At 40.3% G+C, this 23,712-nt stretch overlaps 1 protein-coding gene across 1 annotated transcript in view; it reads left to right on the top strand.

Moving 5' to 3' along the window:
* Positions 1-15,967: 15,967 nt before the first annotated feature.
* The window catches only part of DOK5 (docking protein 5), a 77,139-nt gene continuing 69,394 nt past the window's right edge, over positions 15,968-23,712 (top strand). Inside the window, exon 1 of the mRNA XM_067554205.1 lies at positions 15,968-16,201. Within this exon, the coding sequence (XP_067410306.1) occupies positions 16,136-16,201 (66 nt within the window). The 5' untranslated portion in view covers positions 15,968-16,135. The remainder of the gene's footprint in view (positions 16,202-23,712) is intronic.

The raw sequence follows: 23,712 nt of genomic DNA, 5'->3' as shown, positions 1-23,712 counted from the left end.
TTGATCTCTTTAGTGCAGTCATACCTCCAAATGGGGAATAATCCTAGAAATGAAATAAAATACAAAAGGAGGACATATTTATGAGGACATATTTATGCTTTCTGGTAGCAAAGTGTCAGTTAGAAATCAGTAATGCAATGTGTCTTTACACAATAGCTCTTCTGATGTCCTATTGCCACAGACACTCATTAGCATGCCAGTTCATTAAGTTTCTCCTAATTGCTCCATTGGGTGACGCTTCAGCAAGCATCTGAAAACATTTTCCATTCAAAATTACAGGAAGCTGGAGATGTGCCCTACTTGATTTTGTTTGTTTTGCATGAAATAGAGGAAGGCAGTAATTTGCCTTTAAAATAATAGAAAATAGACTGACTTTGCTCAATCATAGCAGGTCTAAACACACACAAACACACACAAGCCTGCTGTAGACTCTTTCTGAAAGTTGGAGAGTCAGGTGTTTGTCTAAGGTAGGAAGATCTTCTGAACAGCAATGCTTACTGCACCCATAAGTCTTTGTTTGGCCCAAGGAATCTGAAGCTGTCTTTCCCTCTTCCAAATAAGATGTAGAATCCTTGGACATCTCAAATATTCTGAGACTCCCAGATAGCGTCAAGGGGCTCAGCATCTGACACAGAATGCTCTTTTAACTCTTTCTTTAATGATGAAGAATGGAGAGGGCTGCTCGATAGAGAGGCTCTTTTGGTCCGTACAAAATAATCTGAACCTCTGTTGACATCCGAATAGCTCCTTGTATGTATCTGAACAGGCAGGTTCAGATCAAAAATAGGCTATGGCTAAAATGAAACTGGTGTATTAAATGCTTTGTGGAAAAGAGCTGCTCAGTAGAGCTGGTTTAAAATATTTTTTCGACAGAAAACTCCAATAAAACAAGGGTTTGAAATTATCAGCAACATTTTTTGACTGTCAAAAAACCAAAGACCCGGTAACAGAGTTGAGCTGAAACTCTTTTTTTTTTTTTAATTACTGGTTTCTTCAAAAATTAGTTTAGTTGAAAACAGCTTGGTCAGTTTCAACAAGCCCTTAAAGCAAATCAAACAGGTTTTTCCATTTACTTTAATTGTTGTGAGGTTCAGAGAAAAGTCAGTCCTGGAAGATTTGCTTTTGTATGTGAACTGACTTACTTAGGTGCGCTCTTCTATCCTGGTCAGTCTTTGGAGAAATGTGACAGTGACCGCTCAAGCTGTCACCTTCCCGGTGATATGTAAAACCCAAGTTTTTTCCTAATTACTTGTGTTATTAATGATCTCAGTACACTTCTCTGAAGAACAAGATATTAATTCATGTGTCCTGGACAAATTGCTATGTAAGTAATTACAATCTACTTCCCCAAATCCCATCAACAGAACAGTACTTCACCCACTATATTCAATTTAGGGCTTATCTACATGAATGCTTAGTTTCTGGTGTGACTCTACTCCATGTTAGCCTACTGTGCCCTATGGGTATGCCTACGCAGCCTGTAACTGTGAGCCTCTGAACCTGGGTCGACAGACTGGGGCTTGTGGGGCTTGCATTACCATGCTAAAAATAGCACTTTCTAAGTTGTGGCTGGGGCTCTGATGCCCACCCCTCTCCCTAGGCTTCAGAGCCCAAGTTCCAGTCCCAGCTGCCACATCGACACAACTATTGTTCGCAAGGTAGCATGATCCTGAGTCTTTTGACCTGGGCTCGAAGGCTCATTTTTTACAGGCTGTGTAGAGGTACCCTAATTGGCTGTCTGCACTTCAGCAAAGTCCACAAACAGTTCATTAGTGCACTTTCTGAATGCCCATTTCAAAGTGGGGTAGGTCAAAGTTGTTGTGGTGTATTGAGGATTTTTGGAACTACAAACTATCATGATAAAGGTGGGAGGGTTTCCTGACTCTGTGGCAAAGCATATGATCAGAGTCAATCAGAAAAGATCCTGCTTAAATAAAGGTGTAGTAAGTAGTACCTCACTGCCTTAGGGAGCAGTCTGTTTTCTCTCTCTCTTCCTGGGTTCTTGTGTATGTATATCACTCTAACTTCTACAAAAGAAAGCAGTGTAATGTTGCAGTCTTCCAGCAAGAGTATTTGTTTTTATCTCGTTTCTCTGTGTATGCTGTGAACATAAGCCAGTTCTGTTCAATATCTTCATCAATGATTTAGATAATGGCATAGAGAATACACTTACAAAGTTGGCGGACAATACCAAGCTGGGAGGGGTTGGAAGTGCTTTGGAGGATAGAATTAAAATTCAAAATGATCTGGACAAACTGGAGAAATGGTCTGAAGTAAATAGGATGAAATTCAATAAGAACAAATGCAAAGTACTCCACTTAGGAAGGAACAATCAGTTGCACACATACAAAAGGGGAAATGACTCCTTAGGAAAAAGTACTGCAGAAAGAGATCAGGGGTCATAGTGGATCACAAGCTAAATATAAGTCAACAGTGTAACACTATTGCTAAAAAGCAAACATCACTCTGAGAGTGGTGTAAGCAAGACATGAGAAGTAATTCTTCCGCTCTACTCTGCGCTGATTAGGCCTCAGCAGGAATATTGTGTCGAGTTCTGGGCACCACATTTCAGGAAAGATGTGGACAAATTGGAGAAAGTCTAGAGAAGAGCAACAAAAATGATTAAAGGTCTAGAAAACATGACTATGAAGGAAGACTGAAAAAACTGAATTTCTTTAGTCTAGAGAAGAAACGACGGGGGGGGGGGGGAGGGAGGCTTTAAAAACAAAACAAAACAAAACAAAACTGTGTATTGTGGAACACATTAGAATAATTTCAGTGATTAAAAGCTAGTCAACCTCACTGCCTTGATTGCCTGCTTTAAAAGGACGGTTGAAAAGCCTCCAGAGTCTCTTGTTGTTTGCTTTCTCCTTCCTCCCCTGAAACTTGTTGAATGAGAAGATGCTACAGCTTCTGAATTTATTTGGAGCTTTTAGACAAACTAATCATCTGATTTGTGTGCATAGCAATGATTTACTTTGCTGAGCATGGAACTTCTGTTAAAGTCCACTGTTCCTGTCCCCATGCTAGACCAATATCCCTATCTGATCACTGGTGGAGCTAATATGAACCTACTAAGAAATTCCTGTGCACTAAGTAAACTGAATTAACTATTTCTACTACCTTACAGTGCATAGAGTTTCCAGTAATGACTCTTTTTTTTGTCTAGAAAACCAGTGCAAATCAGAAGTGTCTATAAATTAGACAATCAACTTCAGAATATGGACATTGAGATTGCTGATGCTGAGAAGTCCATTAGAGGTACGTGTAAACCTAAATCAAAACTTCAATCTTACATCACCTGATCCAGTCAGAGATGACAAAGTTGGTGCAACATGTAATGGCATGTTAACATGTGAGCTCACACAGTTAAAACAATGAGATTTTAAAAAATGTTATCTTCTATTTTGCCTTTTGGTTTGTGAGTCTTTCAGGTTCATACTTTTCAGCTTTTCTCTGCAACCATGAGGTCTAGACACTTACTTTTTTCAAAATGAAATCTGAGTTTCTGAGTAACTGCATGACTCCAGGAGCTGGGGCTTTAAGAAAAACACCAAATATTGCAAGACTCAAAATAAAATCATGGGCTGGCAACAGCCCCCAAATGTGTATAAAACACATCAATTCCCTTAGATTTATTCCTTAGATTATTCACAGTTGTTTGGAAAGATCAATCAGAATTAAAAAGTGTATCTTAGTTTCAGATGGATACCTGGTATAGAAAGAAATAGTAAAATCAAATTAGTTAATTGAAGAATTCTACACTAATAAAGCAAAAAGGACCTGATTTTTCAGAATTGGAAATCTTGCTTGTAAAGCTTGCAGCTGAATTTTGAAAACAGGTAATTGTACATATGTGGTTAATTAGGTGCATTTGCACATGCAGTTAACCAATTTGCAAGGACAATTCTAATAAATGTATGCAATTGCACATCTTACGTAACTAAAAATTCCGCTAATGCAATTTGAAACGAACCGAGAAAAGTCCAATGAATGCCTCTGGGGCTTACACTAAATATTGCACAAATATAATGAACTTTTAAAGAAGTTTGTACCTCAGGCAAGTCCCATTAGAATCACTGATTTAATATAGGGAAATTTAAAAAAAAGAAGCAATGTTTGAATTAAAGTTTCATGTTAGGGAAATGGACTGTCAGGAGTTGTACAGACTGAGAAGGAATGTCTGTACTTTCAGACTGTAAAGTGTTGCTAAATGGCATAGCAACACTTATACATTATTAATTTCCACAGCTACATAAGAGTTTTTGCAGCCATGAGTTTAACCATGACTAGAGTTTTTTCTTTCAGTGAACACTATCTCCCTTTTAGGTATTCAATCCTGCTCCCACTGGATTCAATTAGAGTTGTCCCAGTGACTAGTGGGAACAAAATCAGATCTTAATTGAACATGGGAAGCTAAAGGATTATTTGTGGCTAATATCTGGTATTTTAACTGTATGGCATGCACGGGGTCAGAGGACAAGCTTTGAAGGGCCAGACTTTCTAACAGTGTAACTTGACATTGCTCCTTTGAAATCAGCAGAACTATTGCAACTTATACCAGCTGCGAATCTAGACCAGAAACTCATACTAAATAGAAGCAGCAGACATCACTTGGTCAGCAACACAATCAAAGCCATTGCTATTGACACAGAGCCTGCATATTTACTAATTAAAAGGCTCCACTGATATTCAAGAATTAAGGCCATGGATCAACAAAAGTACATAATAAGCATGTGCCTAACTATATTACATGAATATCCCCATTAATGGTGCTGGGATTAGTCACGTGCTCGAAATGGTTGAATCAGGGCTTTACAACCTTCTGTGGAAAGGCCTGAGGGACAGAGGAAAATCTGCTTGAAAAGCTCATCTATCATGTGTTCCCATAGCTGCCTGTCCCCCCAAATTCCTGCTTGTCTAGAATGCCTTTGCCTTCTCCCAGGCAAGCTGTGGCTTAAGAACTACGTGATAGCCCTGAGTCACTTGCCCAAGGTCACAGCATGTCAATGGTAGAGCTCAGCAACTTTGAATCCTAGTTCCAGGAATTAGAAAACCTCTTTGAAGGTGCAATAAAAGGAACTTAATGGAGTTTGACATCCAAATCCTATTGCAGGTTCAATGGGTTGGGCTTCTAACTCACATAGACTCCCTGAAAATTCCAGTCCATGTGAATTATTTCAAATAGATGAATGTCTAAAGCTGTCTGGATACAAGGCTATTGTGATGTGGTTAAATGGCAATAAGAGAGCATCCAGCCAATTTTTCATCCCTGAGTCAAACCTTCAGACGGTGCCAAAGGACAGATAATGCTGCAGCAGGAAGAATAGGTACTATTTAAACTGACTGTACTTTCTGGGTTTTTTAAAGACAATCTCTATATATTCTAACACCTCACCAATACTTTGTTTTCAAAGAAGATCTGTGAGCTAGATGATATATTTCATAAGGGCTGCTCTTTGAATGACCACAACTTCAATTTCAATAGATTAAGACAAAAAGAGAATATTGATTAGTTAACAGAAGCTCCATAGTGGGAGTTCTACAGTCTTACTTTCTTTCAGTACTAGTATAAAAACTCCTTGTCTAGCATAGTAAATGAAGATGAATCAATATGGAGTTGAATCATATTTATCAGGAGCACAGTACACCGGCCCGAGCACATAGTCTGAGACATGATCTGCATCCCTCCAACACTATCCAAACACCGTAAGAATTCCCCTTATTCCCCTAAAGCAAGCTCAGCTAAGAAGAAGGCAATCGGGACAGTCTGCAGCAAAACATTATACCCATGTGTTTGTGCATCTATTGCATGTTAACTAAACATAAGTTCACGCACATAGGATACTGTGTACAATAATCAGCCTTGGGGCTAGATCCTAAAAGAGGATTTAGGATTATGTGCAGAGTAAGTACCTTTTTAGTTTGTGCCAGCAGCATCCACATGGGCAGTTAGAACACACCACTCTGGTGCGCTTTGCAGTTTGCATGTCCATAGACCGCACCGCACTGTGCTGCAGTGTAGGCAAGCCTTTAGACCGAAGTCTGATCTACACTGTGCAGCTCTGTCCATGCAAGGAACGCAAATTACATTAGACAAGTAATGCTTTGTATTGAGTAGCCTCACTGTCTTAACTACGCTATGTTGCCGGGAGATGCTTTCCCATCAACATAGCTTATGCTTCTCATTCTGGTGGAGTAACAGATTTGATGGGAGAAGCACTCGGCAATCGATTGAGCATGTTTTCACGGAGCTGCCCATTGTAGATGTGTGCTCAGTGTGGCAGCACCTAACTCTTAGATGGTCTGCCACCTAGCAAAATGCACAGCTCTAAGTTAGGTGCCCCAGCTCCCTATACCATGCCGGGACCCCTAAGAGTCAGGCCTCTAAGAATGGGACTTCCAAAGGCCAGCATGCTGAGCAGAAAACCATCTAAACTTGCCAGAAGCCCATACCCCTCTCTTCAGCATTTCCTCAATCCTGCCTCTCAAAGGGATTGAGACAAAATTGGAGGCACCTCCCTCTACTTGGGATTCACAGCTGTGAAACCTTCCCTGATTTAGGACAGGAGTCCAAGTTTATTTCCCCCCTCTGCCTGATTAGGAGCAGAACAGAGATTTGAACCTAGGTCTCCCCCCTCTTAGGTGAATACCCTAACCATGGAGTAATGGGGTATTCTGGGTGGACCTTTCTCAATCTCTCCTTCTGAAGCTGTTCCACTTTGTATAAATAATTAAGTAGTCATTGGAACAGTCATTGAACTTAGGTCTCTATCATCCCAGATGTATGCTCTCAGCACTGGGCTATAGTCATTGGGTGAAAGAAAGAGTGACTGTTAAATACTCTATACAAAGAGGAACAGCTTTAATGGGAAAGATCCACCCTCGAATACCCCAAAGCCCAAGTTTAGAGCACTCTTCAGGGAGAGGGTATTTGCAACCAGGTTTACCTATTCAATATCAGGTAGAGTGAGGATTTGAATCTGGGTCTTGCATACCCTGGGTTTGTGCTCTAACCACTAGGATAAAGGTTTTAAGCCTCCTTTGTTTTGTGGGAGGCCTGATCCAGTAGGCATACTCTGAGCACGTCTACCAGCCTGGAATCACAGGCAAGGTAGCTGGGACAGTACCTAGTGTGAAGATCCCACTGGGGCTCAGGCAAGAGGTAGCATGCCCAATGGCAGAAACTTATCCATTTAGACCAGTGGAATTTTAGGTGTCTGCAGGGTCAGGGAGTAACTGAGTGGGGGTTTTGAGGAGCTAAATTTTGGGCTTACATGCCTAAAATGGTAAGTAGGTGCCTAAATCCCTTTGTGGATCTAGCCCTTAGAGTCCAATCCAGTGAGGTTTGAGCACCTGCAAGTCCTAGTGACTTCAATGAGAGATAAAGGTGCTCATTGCCTTTCAAGATCAGACCCTTACATCCCATGAAATTAAACTGAAGAGAATGGAAAAGAAGTGATACAGGCATAATGGAGGGAAGAATTTGATTCTGCAGTTCTAATGTGACAATATATTTTGCAGTAATCAGTTAAAGCCACCAATGTATTCTAATTTTTGTCAGTCTTCTACATGCCAAAGCATAAATGCATGAACTATGCAGCTGGAGGTATGGTTAATTTAGCTGAATACAGAATTAAAATCACAGAAGCAGGAAAAAATGTAGGTCCAGATGTGGAGACAGTTTAGGTGCCGAACAGTGCGCCTAACTTGTGCATACAGGGGGAGACTTTCAAAAGGAGATTTGTGCTCCTAAAGCCTTTATGCCCATTTTGAGTATTCTCTCACAATTACCATGGCTGCACGCTTTCAGATAATGGTATGTGCAAATGGGTCAAATTAGCTGTTTTTGTACACAGTTACCAATTAGGAGGGCACTATATGTGCATTAAGGGTGAAAATCATTCCTGTGCAGATAGTCTGTCCTCCAATAGGGTTTTGTTGGGACCAAAAATGGCAAGTGGAATATTTATTCCATCTGCCAAAGCAAATGTTTGCCCAAGAAAAGGTTGATGAAAAGGAAGTGAGCCATGTGTGATGTGAAAGAATTAGTATGGGACATTGTATGGAGACTATAAGAAATCAAACTTAAAGAATGAATTGGTCACACTTTACATTATAGTTCCCTTTATCAATGTCATGAAGAGTTAATAGATAAGGGCACCCCAACAGTGTAGGGTGAGGAAATACAAATAAGTAGTAGAGGTTTCTCCCCTCTTCAATATTCATTAGATATAACAGTGTCAGCATAACGCACTATAAGAGTTGTATCCCAGTCTGTGTTTTTGGGAAGGGAGATATGTAGCCTTTGGGAAGTGCCAGGATGATGACCACTGGTGATGGTGATGAGGACGGTGATGGCAATGAGGAAGGAGATGGCTAACATTTCAGGTTGTTCTGCAAGGGATGATGTGAGTACATATGTTCAAATGTACATTCTGTGTTATCTCTGTCTGTCTTGCTGGTTTAGAGTGTTGATGATTTTGCTAACTGTACTAATACACTATTACAAGTATAGAAAGATTTCCCTAAGAGTGAGTGAGTGCAGCCATGCACATTGGGGTTCTCAGATGAACAATAATTTGAATACTGTGTCTGGTTTTGGGACAAGAACCTATTAAACCTCAGTGTTAACTGGGAATTAAGTAATCAAAACAATTAAAACACAAGTCATAGGTCAGGCAACAGAGGTAAGCTAATAAGTGTGAGATGGGAAATACAGATCTCACTGATAAAGTGTTTTTTAACTTTGTGCACCTCACTTTTCTGAGCTGTGGTTGTTTATGAGTCAGTATACTTTGTCTTTATTTTCCTCCCAGTTTCTTCCCCCTAATCAATGTGCATCCCCCTTAGAACACAACTGATGAATCCCTAGGCCAGCTGAGCCCGTAGCAAGCAAAGTCACTGTGTTAATGAGTACTGATTTGGGATAATGTACATGAGATGGAATTGACAATATTTTTCATGTAAATTGCATGGAAATCAAGCATAATGAGAGTTAAGTCATTCTTGTGACTGTCTTAGGCAGATCACCTTATGAGACAGGTTCCCACATTCTCCTAATAGAACTAGGTATTCAAATTCTGCCAAACTGGCTACATAACTTTTATAACTTTGTGGTAATGAGCAAATATTTGTATTAAGACATTCTAGAATCAAAACACCCTTTGAGCGTCCCAATATTTTTCAGTTAACTGTGGATCTGGCAAACAGCTCTTGATCTAAGCAATCTATTGCCTGTGTTGGAATTCATGCTTTAAATTATCACTCCCCAGGTATGTGGGTGGGAAGGAATAATGTCAACAATACGTGGAAGGTGTAGCTATAGGGTCCTGGGGAAATTCTCTCCAGACTGCTAAGTCTTTTGGAACAGCTGGAAAAGGTAACCGGCCTCTGAGAATCCTTTCCTCTTTTTACTGGAAGAACAACAGATTGGGAGCTAAGACTGTCCATACTCTGCCCCTTCCACATTCACTTGCTCAAGTAGGGACAGTTCTGGTGCACAAACCCTCCTTTTCCCACCTACAGCCCCAGCCACATTGCCAAAGCACTATGTGGGTGTATAGGGGTTCGGGGTTGTCTCACACCCCCATTCTCCCCTGAGCAAAAGATTGGACCAGTCCTAAATGAGCAAATGGGCAGTTCTGCTCACTTGAACATGAAACCAACCAAATTTGGGTGCACAATTATGGAAACTAAACTTGCAATTGCAAACCCAAACCCTGAAAATCTAGCTCAACATTTATTGATTTTAAAGGCAGTACATAAAACCAGTCTATGCTGTGAAATGACACCACTGGTATCTTTTCAAAATGCAATCTGCAAATACTATAATTAGACAATATATTTTCCTTCTAACAATTTACATCAATAAAATATCATACACTTTCAGGCATAATTTTTCAACAGACATGCAGCAATAAATGCTTAAATATGCATTGATTCAAGATAAGAATTTGCCTTGGAGACATTGTTAACACAGAAATCAAATTAGCATGACATTGATTCAGTAATGAGTATTTAGGGCAAAACAAACTTCACTGGAATCAGTCAACATTTGGAGACCTATGAAGATAAATGTGGAAGTTTAATTCATAAATGAATTATTTCTATATGTTTAGAATTATATGATAGAATGTAAGAAGCTTCCATGAGAAGTGGTGTTTTCTAATGATTTTATTACATTTATGCTTTATTTAAAATGAAATGGGAGTGTTTCTTTGCCACATCAGACACATAATTGCCAGGTTCAAATAGCTATGGTCCCACTTAAAACTAACAAACAACACCTGCTAGAGCCCCCACCCAGAATTTCATGGATCACTAAATACCTTCCCTGTGTGCCCTTAATAGGCAATACATCCCAGTTTGCAAGCCATTGTGTCTATGAATTAAACAAGGAAAACTTTACTGGGTGAATGTTGCTGTGTTTCTTATCTATCTAAAGAAAAGACTCCTCCCCAGTAATTCTGGCAGTAGCCCATTAACTTGGACACCCCACCTGCCACTCAATGTTCAATAGGCAAATATCCTTTTACCACATCAATTCCCCTTCATCCATGAAACCTTGGTCATGGTTTGGCAAAAGTGGGTAGTGTAGTTCCAGTGTCCTGATGTACACTTGGGCAAGTCTGTCTCAAGGTCCTTGAAGTGCTGAGGCTCCGCTATCTAAACCAGCTATGATTTCAGCTTTATTAGCTGCATAGGAGGGGGTCTCACTACAACTCACGCAACTCTGCTGCTTTTCTTCGCAGCTTCCACAATGAGCTATCTGACTTTTCTAACCCCACAATGTATTTCAGTAGCACATGCATAGCAAAACTTCATAACATCACATGCCAGGGTAGCACATACAATTTAACAGCATATTAATGTTTAACAGATTAAGAATTTTAAAAAATGATTCCTCACAAGGCATCATTTGCACAAAACATATAATTATATGACAGTGGTGAACATGGCGGTTCCAGGGAGTGCTTTGAGACACAGCGTGTCACACTCACCCAGAATTTAAAATCTCTTAAGAGATCAGAATTTGCATTTTACCATTGTTGGCACCTGTATCTCCAGGAAAGACACACTGCTTCTTCGCTGCATGTAGTTTGTTTTCACTGATAGCTATAACAACAGATTTAGGACCAATCCTGGGACTACTGCTCCTTGTTCTGACTCAGGCTGGGAAATTTACATAGACAATGATCCCAGCCACCCAGAGAAGCTAGGATTGTGCAGCCTGTATCAGTCAGAGTTCTCCCCTAGCAGCCAATTCAAAGAGCCGTCAGTCCTGAAGCTATGCTCTAGTCTGCTCTAGACTCTGATGAATTGCATACTGGAAAAGGAAGAATGAATGATGATGACCTTGTGACCTGACATTCGGTCCTACTTAATTCCTGAGTCACTGTTGTGTGGCTGGAGGAAGGTCCCTTGGCATATGTCCGCAGGAGACTGAAGATGACAAAGTTGTTTGAATACTTGTAACTGTCACAGAAACACAAAGCAAACAAAATAAATGTTTGATTTCTTGGTAGGTTATGTTACCCAGGATTCAAATGCATTCACTTTGCTTGCAGCTTTAGTCAGCATATATTTATTTTTATCTTAACATTCACCATCTTGACACTAATTTTGTTAGGAATACCATATTAAAATCAGAAGCACAGCTTCCAGTAAAAGGACACATAGCATTTGTTGCTGTTTTGTTTTTTGTTTTTGTTTTAAAAATATTCTGTCTCTCATCACTTAGGAGTGAATAAAATATATTTATTTGAATGGGACAGAGGCAAGGTAATTACAGTAACCTAGGACTGCACAACCTGTGTTACTCCATAAAATGGCATATCAGACTGGTCAATAGATTATTTATTTTCATCAATCATTACATTACAACGTGTTTTCAGTGAGAATTTCTTTCCCAGTTGTTGTGCAATGGATAAATACTTCTATTCATTATTGACCATATATTTGTTTTTGAAAGTTAGGTGGGCAGCAGCTGAATTTGTGCTTGCTCTCACCTCATTTGCAGGTGCAATCATAATAATTTTATTCAAAATTAGGTGCATATTTACTTGTTTAATGTGATACCTAAAACTCTTGAAAAGCTGGTAATAAATTAGGATGTTGAATGGCTTCTAGCAATAACACTCCACAGCTTTCCAAATAGAAGGAAGAAATGGAGGCTTCAAAGAATCTCCCAAATTTTGTATTGATAACATACCATTCCTCTGCCCACAAATACATACAAGTTGACTTAGGGGTCCACAGTCTTTGAGCACTTGTGATCACGTTTAGCCTTGACTGCTCCTCTGTGTTCACATATATGAACTTGCCAGGCCTAATTCTTTTTCAACAGCAATCACCATACTAACCCCACCCGCTGGTCTCACATAGGCACAATTCCAGGCCTGAGTAAGGACTCCTGCCTTCCCTAGATCTTCCAAGTTCTACAGTCATCCTCTGCAGAAAGTGGTCCACACTGATAATGTCAAGATGGTGACAATAAACATTTTTGGAGTGAACACTGACATTTTCCCAAGAAATCCTCCTGGACTTAAGTCTTTTGTGTCCAAAGTTAATGTTGCTCCATCTGGTTGCTCAAATCAGATTATCTAACTGGATAGCTGCATAATTTGGGAAGTTCCCAAAATGTTCCTACAGCCAAGAAACAATGGCCCTGTTCAATCAGACAGAGTGATTAGGTGGAAGAAGGCTCCCCCTGGGTTTTGTCTCTATGTAAAAGGATGTTGTAAATAGCGAGGATAAAGCTTTGCAACCTGGTTATTTCTATGTCAAGTCAAGAAAGCTGATATTAACTTTCCAATCTCTTGAAGACCACAAACCCTGTGTATTGAAAAGAATGCTTATTAGGGACAGGTTTTCACCAGTCAAATTACTTACAATAATTAAATAGACTGTTGGGTTACTAATTGTTTATACACACGAGCTTTGTTCTCAGCTTAGTTCCATATATCATATAAGAAACAGCCAGTCACGAAAAAGGACACTTCCAAAGCCAAATTCTCTACAGTGTGTGTTATATCTTCTCTACCGTTCCTCTCACATTAAGACAGGATGTCTTTCTATACGATGTGCGCTATAGCAACTAAAAGTTGTGGGATTTTGCAGGAATTCCTGGATGAAATTTATTTATGCCATGTGTTCTGCAAGAGGCCACTCTAGATGATCATAACAGCTCCTTCTGGCCTTATGAATCTCAGTGGGGAAAAAAATATCTTGGATCATCAAAGACAGATCAGTGGTTTATGTAGGTAATAACGCCTTGATATGACCATTACCATTACTGTCTTCTACTTTCATACAACCATACAAAATGGAAGGGAAAATTAGAGAGCTCTCTCTCATCTGAAGAATTTTTTTCCTATCTTGGAAGGTGGGTCTGTGAACTAGTCCATTTATGGTATGGGGTAGAAAAGTATAACAGTAGCATTAAGAAAATAGCATGACCCTAGGATCTGCATTCCCCAATAAAAAACTGCTTGTGTGGTAGATAGTATGTAAACCAGGGGTTGACTCCTTAAAATATACTTGCCTTCTGTCCCTGGTCCCTACAGCTGCATTAAATGAAGATGCCTGCCCTTAGAAGCAACTCATAGTTACAGGGTTATAGGCTAAGATGGCAGACCACAGGCCTACCCTGTCTCTGGTCCCATGGCTCTCAGTGAAGCTACAAAAGTTTATGTGATTGGTCAATTTAGTGCCGGTATGGTGCCAACAGTGTGCTTGGGTCTCTACAATAGACATAAAAAAGCAATCCCTGCCTGAAGAATTTAGTTACATACCTAGAAGGTACATTCCACATTTACTATTGAGATCCATCTTTCTGTGATTCACTGGCTTTTCCTACTCTGACTTGTAGTCACCTGCCTAGCTCCTCTCTTTATTAGAAGGATGTAACTGCAATAATCTGGCAATCTCTGTCAAAAAAGGATAGGTATCTGAGTATCCTCCTACCCAGGGAACGGGAGCCAGTGTTTTAATTGGAACCATTAACAGGTATTAAAAGATGCATTTTTTTAAAAAAGTCCAGCTTTACAAGGTGAGCAATTCCTTCCACAGTAGCGGGGTGTATAAACCGGTCATTTCAACAGTGCAACTGGGAATGCCTGGTGTCCCCCCCCCCAACTCCTGGTTTCATTGTTATGTTCATCAGTGCTTGCACACATCTGAAAACAATGACTATCCTACGGGTGCAGCTTGAGTGCCAGCCAAGTTTCTTTCATCAGGGCACCACACATTGCTGGAGTAAAAGTGGCATATGTCTGTGTGACATTTCTACCACTTCCCCAGGGCCAAGGATCAGGTTCCTTTCAGCCAGAGTTTGGAGCAGGTGCCAATTGGCCCTTGTTGAGGCATCCAGGAGACTGTCTGGGAAATGCACCTTCCTGCAGAAAACCACAGGTCATCACTACCTATCCTGAGAATTGCAGGACAGCCTCTATTACTGAGCATTGGTTCTTCCTGTGCTTGGATCTTAAACGTGGCACAGCACAAAAAGCTGAGAGTAAGAGCCTAAACCAATGCCCGTTGGAGTTTTTCTGTTGTCTCCATTGGGCCCCAAAACAGCAAGTCAGTTTAATATCAGAAATTATATGTACATGTTGAAAGATTGTTGGAGAGCATCACTTTCATTGGTTATTAGGGTGATGTGTAAAGTTTTTGCTCCCATTCAATGACTTACCATAACTTTATTATTGAAGTGTCTGTGGGTGGGCTTGTCCGCACAGTGACTTAATGTGTGGCAATCAGGGTGTGACCGTACAGTGCCCTAGCTTGCTGTGTACCACACTGACCTGTGGATCCTGATGCTGTGCACTAAAGGTTCTGTCGCACACACGGACATGTTTCAAACAGCAGTCTGTCAAAGCGTGACACAGAACTTCTAGCGCAAGCAGCTTGGTGCAGATGGTCAGAATGCTGTGGATTTACACCCTGGCTTGCCGTGCACGGACAGTATAGGCAGGCACAGAGAGGGAGGGTGGGGCAAGAGGCCGTGTGGGATGTTAGTGGGGGGATGTTTGGGGGATTGAATGGAGCATTTTGATAATAATAAAAGTCCCATTTTTTTCCATTTTCATAATGGAATGTGTCAACCTTTCTTTTCAAAATGACTTAAAATATTGTCCTTTAAGTACTTGAAAGAGGCCAATCAGAACAAAATGTTAAATTTTAATCAGAACAAAGGTTCCATTGATCCAGTATTATTATTATTCATTTTGTTTTGGGGATTTTTTTTTTTTTTTTTATAATTAAAAACGCATTTTCATTCTGTGTTTGGACGGAGAAAACTTTGAAATCATGGAATTTTCCACAAAATGGAAAATCTGGCTCCTGCCTCGCCCTGTATCAGGGGAGAAGAGAGATTGAAACATGAGCAGTGCCAGAGGGAAGAACACAACCAAGACAAGGGTGACAGGGGGAAGAGAAAGAAGGAACAGGGACAACTATCAGAGCATAGAACAATAGACTTAAAAATGCTAGAGAAGATAGCTAGAAAAGAGGGAAGGAAATAAAAAGGACCACTAAAAAGAACTACAAGGAAAGCTAAACAACTCCAAAGTGTGTGTGTGTGTGTGTGTGTGTGTTTAAAGGGGCTGGGGAAAGCACATAGGGAATGGGAGAAGGAGAGAAACTCACAAAGAGCAGCAAAATTCTTAAGCCAGCCCTATACCAACCGCTAGCCTCTCTCACCCCGGCGGTCATGGTCTCTCTTGCACTGAACATCATTCTCCCTTGGATCCCCTCGGCTTTCCGCTGTGATTGCGCCCCGTGTACAGCCAGGACTGCTGCTTCTCCAGGTACCGCCTCTGCTAGGTGGGCTGGGCTGGGGGCTTTTTGCTCCGGTAGGGAGTAAGAGAGAGGGCGGATCCCGCTGGCTGCAAGGGGAGGCTAGGCGCCGGGCTGCTAAGCTCTGAGCTCATTCCACTCCCCAGTCAGCTGCAGCGGCAGCACGGTCAGCTGATGCACGGGGGTCTGCTAGGCTCTCTCCCAAATGGATTAAAATTGTTGCCGCTGAGTTTCTGGGTCAGGAGGATTATTCAAAGTGATGTGGGCTCGGTGAATAATTTCAGCCCCAGACTGGCTTCAACTTTGGCGAGCGGCTCCTCCCCCCCAAAAAAGGATGGCTTCCAATTTTAATGACATAGTGAAGCAAGGGTATGTAAAGATTAGGAGCAGACGTTTAGGTGTAAGTATTTGTGTTTTCCTTTTTTGGTGTTTGTTTAGTCTCTCTTGGTTGTTGAGTGTTAAATGCCTTCGCGTTCCTGGTTGCCCGGGCTGGAGACAGCTTGCCCAAGGGTTTTCTGATTGTGATTTCTTCTGACAACTGCTCGATGGCGGTCTCAGAAAACAAATATTATTTTTTCTCTGTGTAAAGAGTGATTTTGGACGCTACTGAAATCTCTGTTCCCTTAAGCCCCCAATTCAGAGCTCTTCCGTGTCATTTACACTACAACAAATGAACAAATAGCTGGAAGCGCAGAGCATTCGAAGCTCTCTAAACAGATGCACTTCGGTTTTTTGTTTTGGAAAGGGCAGATCAGGACTTGGATTCTGTTCTGCTTAGGAAAATAAGCAAGATCTTCAATGCCAAAAGGGCTCTAGTTCACTTAGTGCCAATAACTTTGCACTTGCGATGCAAGCCTTTTGATAGCAGGGATGGTAGATCAGAGTCTGACACTAACATGTAAAAGACTCTGAACGGGGAAGCTCAGTTTCTGAAACATAGTGTGTGGGGGGATTGGGGTTTTAGTTACTCTTTAAAACAGCGGTGTGTGTTCGGGAGCTGTTCAGAATCGCTGGGGGGCAGGGAGTAATGGCATATGTGGAGGGGTGTTAATCAAACTTTCTCAAGGGTGATATAGGAAGCTTGTGAGAGTGATTCTTAGGGCTTTTGTACATAGAGAAACTCAGGGAAATTAATCTGAATTAACTAAAGTGTGAATTTGAAGTGGATTAGTTAATTTGCATTAAACCCTTGTGTGGATGCTTCTTAATGATTAGTAAGGCTACTTTAATTCTGAGAGAGAGCATCCACACAAGGGTTTAATGCAAATTAACTAATCCACTTCAAATTCACATGTTTAGTTAATACAGATTAATTTTCCTGAATGTCCTCCTATAGACAAGACCTTACTTCCTGCAATGTAAACTCCTGCCATTTGGACCCAGTAAAGCTTGTGGCTGTCAAAATCATTCATCTCACCTGGTTTTGCAATTGCAGCTGCTCCAGTGTATACTATGTATTCCTTCTGACTGGCCATTTCCCCGTTAAAAGTTTGCATTTGTGATTTAAAATCTCATGTGTTGTGGGGAGGGAGATTTGTACTGTTCTTAAAACACTCTAAAACTCTTTTCACTGAGTTTTGAGGGTGTGCCATAGATGTATACTTTCTGATTTTTTTCCTTCTGTCTGCTACTTCCATTTCTTTTGCAAATCTTCATTTGGTTACTATTATGAAATGTTTATGGATTTAAATGTGGGTATCATACATGTAATATAAGTAGGTCAATTTCTTACAGAACCTCTTTTGGCTTTTATTCTCTTCTCCTCTGTTTAATTCCCATTAGCATTATTGAGATTAGGGTGCTGCTTTCTTTCTCCTGAGTATCAAAGCATGGCAAGCTACCTAAAAGCTACAGTTCATCAGCCTTCCAGGCTGCAAAGCATAGTCTTACTGTATAAAATATGCAGCCTAGTTAGAAGGTGATTCAAGATGGGGAGTGGGAGGGTTCTTATAATAGATTTTTCTTTTGGATGTACTTACCCTTTCGTTATGAGAAGTTTTGCACTTCTGGTTTTTGGTATATGCCAATATGAACAGCCCTTGCATTATTAATTCAGCGACTCTGAATCATTCATAGTTTGAAGCTTTACACCAAGGTTATCACAATGGGATTTATTTGAAAGATTTTGTGGATATCTAAAAGGTGTTTTTTTTTTTTTTTTTTTGGCTTATTACAGTTTTGATCCTTTTGATCTATATTTACTTGGTATTTACATAATTTTGTAGAAAAACAGATGCTCAAGGAAGTATAAAAGGAGAACATTCCATAGGTGTTGCATGGCGTTTGTACAGTGCTGTCTTCTGACAGCTAAGATATGATACTGCTTGTAATTTCCTCATGTTGATGGAATCTGAAAATTCTATGTAATTAGGCTTGGAAGATTAGATTTTTATCAGGAAATGTTAGTAAACATTGATTTCACTCTATACACAAATGGATGAAAAATATTTCTATCAATAATTGAAATTTACAGGTAGACAAAGTAAGAAAAATGCTGTTTAAGAACTTATTAGTTTGATTTCAGGTTAGTTACTTTGTGTATTTTGACATGTGATATCAATTTGTGTTTTAATAGTTATAAAGAAATAACTTTTTGAATCCTAATGTCTACAGTCATTAAAAAATTCTGATACCTTCCCACTCTCATAATTTCCCCCAACTGCAGAAAATTTAAATCAATAACAGAAAAAAAGCTTCACAATAATTTCCATGGATAATACCCATGTTTATTTAAAAAACATCTAATTCTGCCAAGAAAATGTGTAATGTATTTCAGTAGGCATTTCTCTTGGAATAGAAGGAATTACTTTTGGGTGTTCATAGATAGACATATTGGGCCAAGATGGAACATCCCAGGTGGAACTCCATGACAGCCAGGAGTCCAGATCTTTTATTAAGGAAAACTTTTATTGTATTTATCAATACGGGGGAGGGAAAGTGGATGAAAGTAAACAGTCTACATAGTTTCCCATTGAAACAAACAAGGAGCATACAATGCAGTTCACAGCAGACAAATAAACAGACCAAACTTCCAACCAGCAGATAAATAACTATAAAAGATGTGCCAGAGAAGGTGGATGGACATGCAAGAAAGCCCAGTCAGTGGTTAGTGGTAACTACTTCATTTATCACAGGAAAACCTTGCAGCTCACTCTTTATGGGAAGAAAGTATTTTCTATCTCCCATAGTATGTAGACTGACACTTTTCTGTCACTGTTTGTTCATTTAGTTAAGATTCATAGAACTGGAATTAATCTCTTTTTAAAAGATTCTCTCCTTTACTTAATCTGATTCCCTTTTGTTCCAAGTGTTAATTTATAATTAACCAAGGTAAAGAACTTTGCAGTCTACTGTCACCAGCTGATACAATTAAAGACAGTACAAACATGGTGTGGAGAGTGCTTTTATAGCTTGAAGCCTTCATACAGTCAAAAGCGGAACAGGACCAAAATTTGGACAATGACCAAGACTTGAAGTCAAGTGCTCTCATGTGGGCCTCAATTATACCCTTGCTATGCCACTGACTTTCCAACCCAATGGGGCGGGGCAGTAGGTTTACTACAGCTTCCAGTTATAAGATGGTTACTCCTTTAGCTCAAGTGTCAGCAGTCTGTGCTGAGGAGCTGAGGTCCCAACTTCATGCCGTATACACATGCAATGACTAATTTTGCCATGTGTATTATTCTCTCTACTAGTTTTTCAGAAATAGGCTAGAAATAACATGGCTTCAGCTTTTTCACATAACTTGCATGTGCTGTAAATGTCACAGCTCTCCGGTGCCAAGATTTCAGATTGCACTTCATTCTAGTATTACTTACAGTAATTATAATTAACTTAAGTACTTAAATGTAAGACCAGCTTGCGTGGAGAGTGCTGCAGCAGACTACAGATCAGTACCCCACCCCCTTTTAGATCTGAACTAGTACAAAAGTACTAACAACTCTGCTTCAGCCAAACCTTTCAGTGGGTTGTATTGACTCCTGGATCTGTCTATTTTACATACCTCTGACACCCCCATTGCTGTAGTATCTGAACACCTCACAATCTATGATGTTTTTGTCTTCACAACACCCATTTGGGGGAGGAAGTGCTATTTTATACTGAGATGATACCATCTTACAGATGGGGAACTGAGGTTCAGAGATGCTAAGGTCCAAATCCTCAAAGGTACTTAGGTGTTACTCTGCTCTGCAGTGCAACTCCTAACGCCTAGGCAGCTTGCTGTCTAGTGAAATGCACAGCTCCATGTTGCTGCCCAGGCTTCCCATACAGTGCAGGGGAAGAGTTAAGCACCTAAAGAAGGGATCCTCGGGAGCCAGCAACTTGAGTGGGGAGCCATTACAGTTAGTCACTGAAATGTTGAGGAAAGAGGCTTAGGCACCAGATTGGGCCAGCGACTGGTGCTTTTCTTTGTGCAGGATTCTCTCTTGGAGTCAGATGCCTAAACCAGGTCAGATAGCCCATGCTTTAACAGCCAAAACTGAGACCTTTCTTTCTCTGGTTTAAGGAGAACCTCTAACCCCTGCCAATGTCCTGATGGTTAGGACACTGATTCAGATGAGGGATTAGAACCAAGGGCTCCCCCATCTGGGTTGAGTCCGGTATTTAATATAAATATTGATCATGACAACAGCAGATCTTTGCTGAAATAAGAAGAATCCTCTTTTACTTGGGCCACATGAGAAATCCAAGCAGCTGCCAGTCAGGTTACACTTAAACTGATCTTGCCTTCTCAATATTTATCCTCCTAGAAAAAAAATTATTCCTGTCTTGGCCACCAAATAAGTCAAACCATAAAAATTTCAGTGAAAACTTTTCAATTTTTTGGACCAGCTATAGAGCTGTCCAATGGCTCCGTTTCCTTTTAATATTAAAAGTAATCTTTTAAATGTTAATAATGATTGGGACTTGACTATGGCTGTTTACTTTTTTTTTCTTTTAACATGCAAGGTGCTCAGATACAGCAGTGATAGACAGCAGTATAATCCTCTAAAATATTAGTATCGTAATATGCTCAGTGGAGGGAGTCAGGTGGGAGAAGTGCCTGAAAACCACTTTTTTGCTTTGCAAATGCTGGCTGGGGTCCAGAGCACCTGATTTAAGGTGGCAGGAGCACTTCTCTAAGGATTGCTGGCATACAAGGCACTCTGGTCATGCCCTCTATGTTTCAGGGGGACAGGGAGTGGGTGGTATACAGCCAGCTATGCCAGTTTTATGTACTGGGGGCATTCCCTTCTGCCTTATTAGGGCATCTCTCCCAGCTCCTTTGCTGCTGCTTGAGAAACGAGCCCAAAGACTCCTTTGTTCAAGATCCATGTCAACATCATAAAACATTAGCATTTATATATATTCGGTTGATGGGTTGAATGTTTACTCTGGCTGTTGTCGTTGGTTTCCCTTTGTCTTTTCCAGTGATTAAAGACTATGTCCAATAATGGAGATACCCTATATACATTCTACTTTTAAGAGCTGCTTTAGAGATTACTCATGTTGGCTGCTGGTGGGTGGATGTAAATTCAGACTGTGTATGTCTCTGAACTTTGTGAGATTTTTAAATTGACTGGATTCTGTGACAACTCTAGACTCGCTTGATTTAAAATATCATCATGAAGGAAAATTTGCACAGCTTAAATGTTAGTTGTCACTAGAGATTTAATATTTTTTTAATTTTTCCTAATCTTAAAATATCATGGGAAATACTGTAAAGCACTTTCATACGCAAGATAAGAAGGCCCCTATGTTAGATGAGGATGTATTAGTGATGAAATTTGATTCTGAGAAAAAGCCTAGTTATTAAAATCGGCTTTGACTGTCTAGTATATCTTGAGGCTAAACATATATTAATTCAATTCTATAGCAGTATATACACACACAGTTGTCTGAGTCACTTGCAGTTCTAAATGCTTTGGTCAACTTTGCTATTCAGCCTAATGTATTTGCTTTGTAATGTTTCTTTAATGTCTACAAGAAAAGAGTTTTTTGGGGCTTTTTTTTTTTTTTTTTTGCTGGAAAATATATAGCTCACTAATTAGCTACATGGTATGATTGCAAATCAAAGAACATCCTGTAATTGAAGATAATGTGTAAATGTGGAGCACTTTTAAAACTTTAATGGATAACTATGAAGAAAACTGCTACCACAATATATGTAATATATGATCTGGTTCTATAAAATTATTTTTTGCATTGAATCAAAGGGGTATATAGAGATTACAGGGCAAATACATTAGCCTGAATGGCAAAGATGACCAAAGCATTTACAACTGCAAGTGATTCAATGGAGCTATGACCAATTTACACCAACTGAGATTTGCACCTAGAAACCTGTGTACTGGTGCACTTCTGTTTTTAATTTCATCCTGTGATATGCAAAGGTATGGGAGATAAGAAAACCAGCTGCTTATTCTATTAATGAGGGGTTTGTTAGGCAATAGGAAGACAATCTGCTTCTAGTAGCTCTGTCTTGGTACCAGTGCCTTTTACCTTTGTCCTGAATACTCATTGGAAGGTTTTGTTCTGAAAGTCTTGTGAAATCCACCATCTCTGCACTTGCTAGGCCAGTCACTGAGCGGTTCTCACAGTTACAACGTACCTGTCTATCAGTATTTCTAATTGTTAAATCAACAGTCACCACATTCTGCCTGCATCTCACAGCTGTAATCCCATCTCCTGAAAGGACACCCTTGCCTTGTGAAGAATGATCCCCCTTCTATATCTATCAGAAAGTGGATCCTTCTTAGGAGTCTGTCCAAGGTCCTCAGAAGTATGGAGGTGTCTAACACCCATAGGTCTCCTCCCATGTCACTGCCTCCCTGAACTGGAGTATTGAGGTAATCAGTTTAGAGGTGGGATTGCCCTACAAACTCCAGTAATAAGCAAATAGCTGGCTTCATCTGTGACTGACTCACTCACTGTGATGTCTAGAGACTGGTTTGAAGAGATGAGTTCTGACAGCTGCTGCTGTAGAAGAAACAGCCCCAATTTTTATTCAAGTTTTTAAATATCAGTTGTATAGTTTGTGCTTCAGATCCAAAATTTAACTTCCAAACTAGAATTTGCAGTTTTAGGTAAATTTCTTTCAAATTAATTACATGCGGTACTAATTACATGACCGGCCTTGTGCTGACACCCTGATCACAGCCCTCAGGTAGGCACCTAAACAAACAAGGGGCTAGACCCTTCAAAGGTCAACACCCTGCAACTCCCATTCTTGCCAGTAGGAGCTGCTGGGTGTTGGAATGCTCTTGGAAAATCTGGCCCCACTTCATTTGAGTGCCTAAGGGGGAGCTGAGCTTTTGAAAAATCCAAGCCCAAGTGTGGGTGCCCCCCACTTTTAAAAAGCTTGCTCATTAATGAAGAGGCCAGATCTTCAAAAGACTGAGTGCCCAGCTGCTCTCAGTGAGAACAAAGGGGACTGGCAGATGGTGAACACTTTTACTTGGGTGCCTAGGTGAGAGCTGTTAGTTACTTAGTGCTAGATTTTCTACAGAGCCATCTTGTTTTATTTTTGTGGGGGAGAGAGATGGGCAAAAACTGCCCACTGTTACCACTGATCCAGCTCTAACAGTGATAACACTAGAGTAAAAAAGGCTCTTATGGCTGCAGTGATCTTAACCATCATGTCCCCTAATCTGGATCAGAGTTAAGCTAAACAAACATTGAGTGAAATCCCGACCCCAGTGATGCCCCAGGGTTAAAAATGCTGGTGGCTGCAATAGCTTTTTGTCTACATCACATCTCCCACCACTACAGCCACCGGTAGAGATGCAGCAATGGGAATTTTTTTTGCCCCTAGTGCAGACAAGATCACTGAGAGCTAAATTGGATCTGTGTGTAATTGTACCTTCCCTTTGTCAAAAGGGGTAGACCATATTCCTCTCCCAGAAACCTGCAGCCATCCTTTTCATCAGT

The sequence above is a fragment of the Emydura macquarii genome, unplaced genomic scaffold (assembly GCF_026122565.2).
Source record: "Emydura macquarii macquarii isolate MOO-44397 ecotype Brisbane River unplaced genomic scaffold, CSIRO-AGI_Emac_v2 contig_1483, whole genome shotgun sequence".
NCBI lineage: Eukaryota > Metazoa > Chordata > Testudines > Chelidae > Emydura > Emydura macquarii.
Note: the sequence above shows the minus strand (reverse complement) of the source record. Positions and strands in the feature narration are given on the sequence as shown.